At 44.3% G+C, this 12,717-nt stretch overlaps 1 protein-coding gene across 1 annotated transcript in view; it reads left to right on the forward strand.

Annotated features, from left to right (window-relative positions):
* The first annotated feature begins 6,855 nt into the window (after nucleotides 1-6,855).
* The window catches only part of aff2 (AF4/FMR2 family, member 2), a 320,904-nt gene continuing 315,042 nt past the window's right edge, over nucleotides 6,856-12,717 (forward strand). The window contains exon 1 of the mRNA XM_046323313.1: nucleotides 6,856-7,084. Within this exon, the coding sequence (XP_046179269.1) occupies nucleotides 7,032-7,084 (53 nt within the window). The 5' untranslated portion in view covers nucleotides 6,856-7,031. The remainder of the gene's footprint in view (nucleotides 7,085-12,717) is intronic.

Consider the following 12,717-nt stretch of genomic DNA (forward strand, 5'->3'; position numbering starts at 1 on the left):
GGCTCTGTACCGACACCCCCTGTATATAGCCTCCACATTGACTCTGTACCGACACCTCCCTGTATATAGCCTCCACATTGACTCTGTACCGACACCCCCTGTATATAGCCTCCACATTGACTCTGTACCGACACCCCCTGTATATAGCCTCCACATTGGCTCTGTACCGACACCCCCTGTAAATAGCCTCCACATTGGCTCTGTACCGACAACCCCTGTATATAGCCTCCACATTGGCTCTGTACCGACAACCCCTGTATATAGCCTCCACATTGGCTCTGTACCGACACCCCCTGTATATAGCCTCCACATTGACTCTGTACCGACACCCCCTGTATATAGCCTCCACATTGACTCTGTACCGACACCCCCTGTAATATAGCCTCCACATTGGCTCTGTACCGACACCCCCTGTACATAGCCTCCACATTGGCTCTGTACCGACACCCCCTGTATATAGCCTCCACATTGACTCTGTACCGACACCCCCTGTATATAGCCTCCACATTGGCTCTGTACTGACACCCCCTGTATATAGCCTCCACATTGACTCTGTACCGACACCCCCTGTATATAGCCTCCACATTGGCTCTGTACCGACACCCCCTGTATATAGCCTCCACATTGACTCTGTACCGACACACCCCTGTATATAGCCTCCACATTGACTCTGTACCGACACCCCCTGTATATAGCCTCCACATTAGCTCTGTACCGACACCCCCTGTATATAGCCTCCACATTGGCTCTGTACCGACACCCCCTGTATATAGCCCTGTGTACACACCCCCTGTATATAGCCTCCACATTGACTCTGTACCGACACCCCCTGTATATAGCCTCCACATTGACTCTGTACCGACACCCCCTGTGTACCGACACCCCTGTATATAGCCTCCACATTGGCTCTGTACCGACACCCCCTGTATATAGCCTCCACATTGGCTCTGTACCGACACCCCCTGTATATAGCCTCCGCATTGACTCTGTACCAACACCCCCTGTATATAGCCTCCACATTGGCTCCGACACCCCTGTGTACCGACACCCCCTGTATATAGCCTCCACATTGACTCTGTACCGACACCCCCTGTATATAGCCTCCACATTGGCTCTCTGTACCGACACCCCCTGTATATAGCCTCCACATTGACTCTGTACCAACACCCCCTGTATATAGCCTCCACATTGGCTCTGTACCGACACCCCTGTGTACCGACACCCCTGTATATAGCCTCCACATTGGCTCTGTACCGACACCCCCTGTATATAGCCTCCACATTGACTCTGTACCGACACCCCCTGTATATAGCCTCCACATTGACTCTGTACCGACACCCCCCTGTATATAGCCTCCACATTGACTCTGTACCGACACCCCCTGTATATAGCCTCCACATTGGCTCTGTACTGACACCCCCCCACATTGGCTCTGTACCGACACCCCCTGTATATAGCCTCCACATTGGCTCTGTACCGACACCCCCTGTATATAGCCTCCACATTGACTCTGTACCGACACCCCCTGTATATAGCCTCCACATTGGCTCTGTACCGACACCCCCTGTATATAGCCTCCACATTGACTCTGTACCGACACCCCCTGTATATAGCCTCCACATTGACTCTGTACCGACACCCCCCCCCTGTATATAGCCTCCACATTGGCTCTGTACCGACACCCCCTGTATATAGCCTCCACATTGACTCTGTACCGACACCCCCTGTATATAGCCTCCACATTGACTCTGTACCGACACCCCCTGTATATAGCCTCCACATTGACTCTGTACCGACACCCCCCTGTATATAGCCTCCACATTGACTCTGTACCGACACCCCCTGTATATAGCCTCCACATTGGCTCTGTACCGACACCCCCTGTATATAGCCTCCACATTGACTCTGTACCGACACCCCCTGTATATAGCCTCCACATTGGCTCTGTACCGACACCCCCCCTGTATATAGCCTCCACATTGACTCTGTACCGACACCCCCTGTATATAGCCTCCACATTGGCTCTGTACAGACACCCCCCTGTATATAGCCTCCACATTGACTCTGTACCGACACCCCCTGTATATAGCCTCCACATTGGCTCTGTACCGACACCCCCTGTATATAGCCTCCACATTGGCTCTGTACCGACACCCCCTGTATATAGCCTCCACATTGACTCTGTACCGACACCCCCTGTATATAGCCTCCACATTGGCTCTGTACCGACACCCCCTGTATATAGCCTCCACATTGGCTCTGTACAACCCCTGTATATAGCCTCCACATTGGCTCTGTACCGACACCCCCTGTATATAGCCTCCACATTGACTCTGTACCGACACCCCCTGTATATAGCCTCCACATTGACTCTGTACCGACACCCCCTGTATATAGCCTCCACATTAGCTCTGTACCACCCCCTGTATATACACCCCCTGTATATAGCCTCCACATTGGCTCTGTACCGACACCCCCTGTATATAGCCTCCACATTGACTCTGTACCGACACCCCCTGTATATAGCCTCCACATTGACTCTGTACCGACACCCCCTGTATATAGCCTCCACATTGACTCTGTACCGACACCCCCTGTATATAGCCTCCACATTGACTCTGTACCGACACCCCCTGTATATAGCCTCCACATTGACTCTGTACCGACACCCCTGTATATAGCCTCCACATTGACTCGACACCCCCCTGTATATAGCCTCCACATTGACTCTGTACCGACACCCCCTGTATATAGCCTATGATAGCCTGTATATCTCCACATTGACTCTGTACCGACACCCCCTGTATATAGCCTCCACATTGACTCTGTACCGACACCCCCCTGTATATAGCCTCCACATTGACTCTGTACCGACACCCCCTGTATATAGCCTCCACATTGGCTCTGTAGCCTCCCGACACACCCCCTGTATATAGCCTCCACATTGACTCTGTACCGACACCCTCTGTATATAGCCTCCACATTGACTCTGTACCGACACCCTCTGTATATAGCCTCCACATTGACTCTGTACCGACACCCCCTGTATATAGCCTCCACATTGACTCTGTACCGACACCCCCCTGTATATAGCCTCCACATTGACTCTGTACCGACACCCCCTGTATATAGCCTCCACATTGACTCTGTACCGACACCCCCTGTATATAGCCTCCACATTGACTCTGTACCGACACCCCCTGTATATAGCCTCCACATTGACTCTGTACCGACACCCCCTGTATATAGCCTCCACATTGACTCTGTACCGACACCCCCTGTATATAGCCTCCACATTGACTCTGTACCGACACCCCTGTATATAGCCTCCACATTGACTCTGTACCGACACCCCCTGTATATAGCCTCCACATTGACTCTGTACCGACACCCCCCTCTGTATATAGCCTCCACATTGACTCTGTACCGACACCCCCTGTATATAGCCTCCACATTGACTCTGTACCGACACCCCCTGTATATATCCTCCACATTGACTCTGTACCGACACCCCCCTGTATATAGCCTCCACATTGACCCTGTACCGACACCCCTCTGTATATAGCCTCCACATTGACTCTGTACCGACACCCCCCTGTATATAGCCTCCACATTGACTCTGTACCGACACCCCTCTGTATATAGCCTCCACATTGACTCTGTGCCGACACCCTCCTGTATATAGCCTCCACATTGACTCTGTGCCGACACCCTCCTGTATATAGCCTCCACATTGACTCTGTACCGACACCCCCCTGTATATAGCCTCCACATTGACTCTGTACCGACACCCCCCTGTATATAGCCTCCACATTGACTCTGTACCGACACCCCCTGTATATAGCCTCCACATTGACTCTGTACCGACACCCCCTGTATATAGCCTCCACATTGACTCTGTACCGACACCCCCTGTATATAGCCTCCACATTGACTCTTGACTCTGTGACCTGACACCCTCCTGTATATAGCCTCCACATTGACTCTGTACCGACACCCCCTGTATATAGCCTCCACATTGACTCTGTACCGACACCCCCTGTATATAGCCTCCACATTGACTCTGTACCGACACCCCCTGTATATAGCCTCCACATTGACTCTGTACCGACACCCCCTGTATATAGCCTCCACATTGACTCTGTACCGACACCCCCTGTATATAGCCTCCACATTGACTCTGTACCGACACCCCCTGTATATAGCCTCCACATTGACTCTGTAGCCTCCACATTGACACCGACACCCCCTGTATATAGCCTCCACATTGACTCTGTACCGACACCCCCTGTATATAGCCTCCACATTGACTCTCCACATCTGACTCTGACTCTGCCACACCCTCCTCTGTATATAGCCTCCACATTGACTCTGTACCGACACCCTCCTGTATATAGCCTCCACATTGACTCTGTACCGACACCCCCTGTATATAGCCTCCACATTGACTCTGTACCGACACCCCCTGTATATAGCCTCCACATTGACTCTGTACCGACACCCCCTGTATATAGCCTCCACATTGACTCTGTACCGACACCCCCTGTATATAGCCTCCACATTGACTCTGTACCGACACCCCCTGTATATAGCCTCCACATTGACTCTGTACCGACACCCCCTGTATATAGCCTCCACATTGACTCTGTACCAACACCCCCTGTATATAGCTTCCACATTGACTCTGTACCGACACCCCCTGTATATAGCCTCCACATTGACTCTGTACCGACACCCCCTGTATATAGCCTCCACATTGACTCTGTACCGACACCCCCTGTATATAGCATCCACATTGACTCTGTACCGACACCCCTCTGTATATAGCCTCCACATTGACTCTGTCCCGACACTCTGTACCCCCCTGTATATAGCCTCCACATTGACTCTGTACCGACACCCTCTGTATATAGCCTCCACATTGACTCTGTACCGACACCCCCTGTATATAGCCTCCACATTGACTCTGTACCGACACCCCCTGTATATAGCCTCCACATTGACTCTGTACCGACACCCTCTGTATATAGCCTCCACATTGACTCTGTACCGACACCCCCCTGTATATAGCCTCCACATTGACTCTGTACCAACACCCCTCTGTATATAGCCTCCACATTGACTCTGTACCGACACCCTCTGTATATAGCCTCCACATTGACTCTGTACCGACACCCCTCTGTATATAGCCTCCACATTGACTCTGTACCGACACCCCCCTGTATATAGCCTCCACATTGACTCTGTACCGACACCCCCTGTATATAGCCTCCACATTGACTCTGTACCGACACCCTCTGTATATAGCCTCCACATTGACTCTGTACCGACACCCCCTGTATATATTGTTCTTTTTTTTCTCTGCTCTTTAATTACTTGTTACTTTTATCTCCTATTCTTATCCTTATTTTTTTGTTTTTTGAAACTGCACTGTTGGTTAGGGGCTCGTAAGTAAGAATTCCACTGTAATTCCACTGTTGGTTAGGGGCTTGTAAATAAGAATTCCACTGTAATTCCACTGTTGGTTAGGGGCTCGAAAGTAAGAATTCCACTGTAATTCCATTGTTGGTTAGTGGCTCGTAAATAAGAATTCCACTGTAATTCCACTGTTGGTTAGGGTCTTTTAAATAAGAATTCCACTGTAATTCCACTGTTGGTTAGGGGCTCATAAATAAGAATTCCACTGTAATTCCACTGTTGGTTAGGGGCTCGTAAGTAAGAATTCCACTGTAATTCCACTGTTGGTTAGGGGCTCGTAAATAAGAATTCCACTGTAATTCCACTGTTGGTTAGGGGCTCGTAAGTAAGAAATTCACTGTAATTCCACTGTTGGTTAGGGGCTCGTAAGTAAGAATTCCACTGTAATTCCACTGTTGGTTAGGGGCTCGTAAGTAAGAATTCCACTGTAATTCCACTGTTGTATTCGGCGCATGTGACTAATAACATTTGATTTGATTTGAACTTGCCCTAGTCTATGATCAGTCAACATGGGTCATAGATACTCTAAACACAACTCCTGAACTTTCCCTAGTCTATGATCAGTCAACATGGGTCATAGATACTCTAAACACAACTCCTGAACTTGCCCTAGTCTATGATCAGTCAACATGGGGTCAACTAGATACTATGATCAGTCAACATGGGTCATAGATACTCTAAACACAACTCCTGAACTTGCCCTAGTCTATGATCAGTCAACATGGGTCATATATACTCTAAACACAACTCCTGAACTTGCCCTAGTCTATGATCAGTCAACATGGGTCATAGATACTCTAAACACAACTCCTGAACTTGCCCTAGTCTATGATCAGTGAATAGTAATATGACCTTTGCATCTGGAAACAACTGTTGTGAATAATGCTAATGCATGGTAATGCACAATTATCACACACTGCTTAAACATGCATATGCATCATCATTTCGAAAAGTTATAACAAAATACCTGGTCAGCAGGGTAGCCTAGTGGTTAGAGTGTTGGACTAGTAACCGGAAGGTTGCAAGTTCAAATCCCTGAGCTGACAAGGTATAAATATGTAGTTCTACACCTGAACAGGCAGTTAACCCACTGTTCCATGACTGTCATTGAAAATAAGAATTTGTTCTTAACTGACTTGCCTAGTAAAATAAAAAATTACTTATAATATTGTTTGTTATGATTTATTCACAGGCTCTTTTATATATTTTTTATTTTTTACATCTATAGTTGTTTTTGACAGCTGACGTTTACACTTAAAATGGGTGGGGCAAATATAATTTTAGCTAATCTCAATTTGGACTACCCGGGCTCCGAGTCGCCGTTTCTGCCTGTCTCAAGCTCCGCCTTTTGTTCACTGTGAGCGGTGGAGACCGGAGGCAGGCAGGAGGCATTGGTGTTGTCCTTGCAGTGTGTGTCAGTTCGCCAGAGAGAACACCGTACAGCATAGCTAGTTACATTTAGCAGATCCACAGAATTGATATATGTAGACTGACGCATAGGCTACGTTGAGCAGGCACCGGTTCCTTCCTGAATCAGACAACGGGGACCAACCATGGACCTATTCGAGTTTGACTTCTTTAGGGACTGGGAACTGGAGCAACAGTGGTACGTACAAGTGTTTCTTTTTATGTACATGATGTAGCTATTAACGTCTTTGTCAGAGGCTTTTTTTCTGAAGACTACCCTAGCTGCGCTGCCACATCGATGCGCCCTGGCTTCTGGCGTTGGACTCCTGGAATGCTCGCATTCCTTCTCGGAACACATTAAAGTGAGAGATGAGTGTGAGGAATTATTTCAGAGCCCTGCGTGTCTGCGCTTTGCCTCATATGTCAGATTGTGCATTGTAGGACTATGTCGCGCTAGGACGTATTCGGTGCGCACACACTCACATGGACCTATAGTGCCACCTCATGAATGGGGGAAGTTCACAGTTGCTGGTTTTGCTCTCTGTAAATGTCCGTTTGAAATCGGGATCATTCGATGCTTAATTGTATAGTTTACACCCTAAACACGCGTTTCATAGGGTTTTTTATTGAGGTCGCCGATGTAGCTACTGTGGTGAATTGCATGACAACTGAATCAATTGCCCTTGTCTGTTTTATTGTTGTTTTAATACCTCAGCTATTATTTGTCAAATGCTCTGCTCTAAAACACAATTTAGACTATTTGTGTAGGCTTATTGTCAGGTTTGATTTGTAATGGATTGTATCGATTCAATGGGACATATCGCCATACATTATAATGGCCTATCCCGGTGGTTTATTATGACAGTCTAAGTTTACGCTGCTCCACATCTGGTCAGCGATGTGCAATATATTCGGTAGGCTACCTATTACAATAATTATATTTTTAACCAAATGATGATAGAATTTCTAATCATTTCAATTTCATCCCCGTTTTAAGAGAATCCGTGGCATCAAAATGAAAGTATACAAACATTACTAGAGCTAGTAACTTTAGTTTGTAAGCCATTGATTCCCTAAAGATTGGGATGTTCTATTGCCGGTCGGAAGTAGCACCATCACAGAGAGATAGTAGAGGGCAAATAACTGTGATAGCACAACCCATGACAGTAGGGAGCAGCCTGCAGGATTTGATCCTTCCATTCTCCCCATGATTGGTAGCCTATCACTCAATTTTGTTTTCATTCTAGTCCATTCAACCCTCTTAGTTTTCCTCTCCCCACTCCCTCACACAATAGTATTTGACGTGTCTCAATAGAATGATTTCAACCACATGATAATTAAGTCCTGCATTAATTGTTTCATTTTTTAAAATAATTTTAGATGAATATACTAGGCCTAGCCTAGTGTAGCCGATACAACAACCCACTGTGCATTTTGCCTGTTCAATTACCACGCGACTACAGGGTTTACTAATCGTGGTTGGTTCCATTGGCGCTTTATTGATTTTTGAGACACCTCTTTGCTTTGGTTGTTTCCTTTTAAATTCTTTCAATTCAAATCGTGCCTCTTCATCACGTCCCTTCTACCTCTGAGACTGGAATGTGTAGCTATACACAAACAACTCATTACAGCTTTCCATCAAAATACATTGTTTTTTTGCAATGTCATGTCCCTGGTTGTGTTTCACGAAATTATGAGTGATTGAGCATAATTTCATGCTGCGGTAGTTGGTTTATAATAGTTGGTGGGATTTGAATTTTAAAATGTAATTGTTGGGTGTGCATTAGTTTAATCTGACCACAGTACCACGATCTGTTAAATAATCAGACCACACTGTAGATCTACCAGCAAGAGTTACATACTTCAATAGGGGTTACCTTGGTATCAATGTTGAGCGATTAACTAACATTTCAGTTATTTGACTTTTTTTTAAACAACTATTTGAAATACGTTTTTTTCTGTGAGCTCAATGCGCACAGTGCACAGTTTCTCGAGACAAAAAATCTGACCCAGCCTGAACTGTGTGATGTAGTAGGGAGTTTTAGTTTCCAACAGGCCAATATTCTACATAGTTTAGCGCATACAACGTGGTAATTAACTACAATAACCATGTTTCTATCCAGTTTTTATGCGAATTAAGCCATACCATATAAAAAAAGTCACGACAGCTGTGATGGAACAGGACGTTTCGGTACAATTTTATAAATGCTGACAGGTCATTTGTTTGTTTGACATGGTGGGATCGTTTTGTGTCCGTACAATTAATTCTGCGACAAATGGTGGTACAAATGCCTTTAAGCGCAAAAATGGATTTAATAACCGTCATATCGAAGTACATTTTGAGTTACGCGATGATATGGTGTGTGGTCCTTCCACTACGAGCATACAGTTTATTAGGTTACAGATCTGGCTGTTCTGTTTTTTTGTGTTTTGCATGTTACTGTCAAAAAAAGAGTTATGATGAGCTTCACAATGTGTTGAAAGTGCACTGTGATCTTGATGTTAATTTCCAATAAATATCGAGGCTATTTTTTATGTGACAAATAAAAATATTCTCGTTTTTATCCAATAGTAATCTCATCGTGTAGACTAGCCTACCTGCAGAGCCTACACGCAATCTGTTGCAAACTGTTGGCCAGAGCGCATGTGCGAAGACCAGAGGAGGCACATTTGCTATTTAACTTAACCGTTTTTGTGACACAAGTATCCGTAGAGCTGAAACATATTGCATTTTTGATTTTTTTCCGGTACATTTAAGCGAAAAAGTACATTTTGTGTGTACTACGTCATCACGCACGTTTTATCTACAAAAAGTCAATTTGGTGGAAACACAACACTTGTGGGAAATGCACATATTTTCTTTATGCGGATTGTATGGTATTCGCATGAAAATCTGTTACCAATTGGATGGAAACCTAGATAATGACCATAATCCATTGCACATCTACTTGTCCAGTTTGTGTTTATTTTACGCCTGCTGGAGGAGACAGAAGAATGCATGATCGTGAGGGTATATAGCGAGCAGCTGTTACTTTGGAAGGTTTTTACCTGAAAATACATTATCTAAATAATTGTTGGTTGGTAGTCAGCAGTCATAAAAGTATATCTTATTTACTTTGAAGAACTACTAAAATAGTGATTTTGTCAGACAGCATAGACAGCAGCTCTATAGAGATGAGATGTTGACTTGGAGTGAAATAATAAAGTCATCAAATAAAACGAATAGTTTATTAAAGTAATGTGAATAAATGATGGTTAATAAGTGTTAAGCAGTAATGGCCAGTCACTACCATAATGGAACTTTTAATAATTGTTTTGTTTCAACCCATATAATTTCAGCCGAAATCAGAAAACCGTGATTCTTTATTACTAATCGTACTGACCTCAAAAGTCACTAATCACTCAGCACTACTTGGTATGAAATAATCAATCTTGAAGGACAAGGCTAGCTGAGATATGTTTGTTTACATATATTTTTATTACAGAAAATAAGACATTACAACGTATCCTCTCACATGATGTAGATGATTCCCATTGATTGATGCCATTACTGCTTTGGCTTCATCAATAGTTTTATTTCTCCGCTACACAACTAGAACTTGTGATAGTGATGTAAAATTATGTCCACCTCTTAAGCCAAGGGCAACACGGATATTGATTTCAATTTGATTACTCTCATGCTGGTTTTTGTACAGCAAGTGTTGGGTTTAATCAAGTCAAGGGGAAAGAGAGAGGGGGAGTGAGAGACTGTCTGTACAGAGGGAGAGACTGTCTGTACAGAGGGAGAGACTGTCTGTACAGAGGGAGAGACTGTCTGTACAGAGAGGGAGACTGTCTGTACAGAGGGGAGACTGTCTGTACAGAGGGAGAGACTGTCTGTACAGAGGGAGAGACTGTCTGTACAGAGGGAGAGACTGTCTGTACAGAGGGAGAGACTGTCTGTACAGAGGGAGAGACTGTCTGTACAGAGGGAGAGACTGTCTGTACAGAGCGAGAGACTGTCTGTACAGAGCGAGAGACTGTCTGAGAGTACCACTATGCCTTGCCAGCAGCAGTAGAGAATAGGCGGCTGGGTTCTTGGGACGGTGGTGTAGTAGGGCTTTACTCCAATCTGCAAGTCTTATATCATGGCCTCATCACCAGTAATAGCAATCATTTGATGATAGTCATGGTTCTCCCTTTCTCTCCATAATGGTTTCTTGTCACTCGAGGAGGAATTAACAGATAGACAGGCAATTGACGCTTGTGTGTGGAGATATATGCCTGGACTACTGTACTGTACATAGTGATGCCTCATTCTGTTGGCATTGTGAGGAGAAATGATAGCTCAATAAAGCCTGTTTTATGGACATCCACACCTTGGACTGGGTTTAACTTGATCCTTTTAATTAGGCCTAGCTATTTATTGTCACTTTCTCTTTTAATTGTCTAGCTTCCTTCTTACTTGACTGATCCTCAGGGATTACCCTGACTTCAGTGTCTCGAGAAATCTACATTTTCCCTTTTACTGGTACTTCTCAGCAGGGATTGCTGTCCAAATAATTCCGTTTGATTTGTCTTGAAATGCGTAAAGCCTCACTGCGTTGCCGGACGATGAGGAGAGAAAAAGAGAGTCTATTGAGGCAATGTGTGTATTGGATATGTAACGGGATACTGGCAAGGTCCCTGCCTGGTGAACCGGGTTGGAAGGGAAAATAAAATGTTCAGTCTACTTCTACTGGTAGTCTCACCAAAGGGGCCAAAACTCTGTAATTCTCTGTAATGTGTCTGGCAGAATAAGCTGCTGTGGCAGCAATAGAGAAAACACTTCTGCATCTAACAGTATAAAGACTAATTAAGACAGATCAACGAACCATTGTAATTATTATACAGCTGACTGTAAAGTAATTTAGACCTTTGAGCAAATACCTACATTAGAAGTAGATGTGAGGTGTACAGAGTGGGGACTGTTATGTAGACATAGACATTTAAAAGCATTTCGCTAAACCCGCAATAACTTCTGCTTAACATGTGTATGTGACCAAGAGAATTGGATTTGATTTGAAACATAATTGTGTCTTTTTGCTATAATATAGAGTGTCCATAGAACAGTAGTTGTTGTAAGAAACAGTGGGCTTTCTGTGGCTGTTTATGTAACCACAGTTATATATATATATATATATATATATATATATATATATATATATATATATATATATGCAAATATGCAAAAATCGGCAATGTATCAAATACTTGTTCTCCCCACTATATATATATATATATATATATATATATATATATATATATATATATATATATATATAGTGGGGAGAACAAGTATTTGATACATTGCCGATTTTTGCAGGTTTTCCTACTTACAAAGCATGTAGAGGTCTGTATTTTTTTTCATCATAGGTACACTTCAACTGTGAGAGACGGAATCTAAAACAAAAATCCAGAAAATCACATTGTATGATTTTTAAGTAATTAATTAGCATTTTATTGCATGACATAAGTATTTGATCACCTACCAACCAGTAAGAATTCCGGCTCTCACAGACCTGTTAGTTTTTCTTTAAGAAGCCCTCCTGTTCTCCACTCATTACCTGTATTAACTGCACCTGTTTGAACTCGTTACCTGTATAAAAGACACCTGTCCACACACTCAATCAAACAGACTCCAACCTCTCCACAATGGCCAAGACCAAAGAGCTGTGTAAGGACATCAGGGATACAATTATAGACGTGCACAAGGCTGGGATGGGCTACAGGACAATAGGCAAGCAGCTTGGTGAGAAGGCAACAACTGTTGGCGCAATTATTAGAAAATGGAAGAAGTTCAAGATGACGGTC

This window comes from Oncorhynchus gorbuscha, linkage group LG23 (assembly GCF_021184085.1).
Source record: "Oncorhynchus gorbuscha isolate QuinsamMale2020 ecotype Even-year linkage group LG23, OgorEven_v1.0, whole genome shotgun sequence".
Classification (NCBI taxonomy): domain Eukaryota; kingdom Metazoa; phylum Chordata; class Actinopteri; order Salmoniformes; family Salmonidae; genus Oncorhynchus; species Oncorhynchus gorbuscha.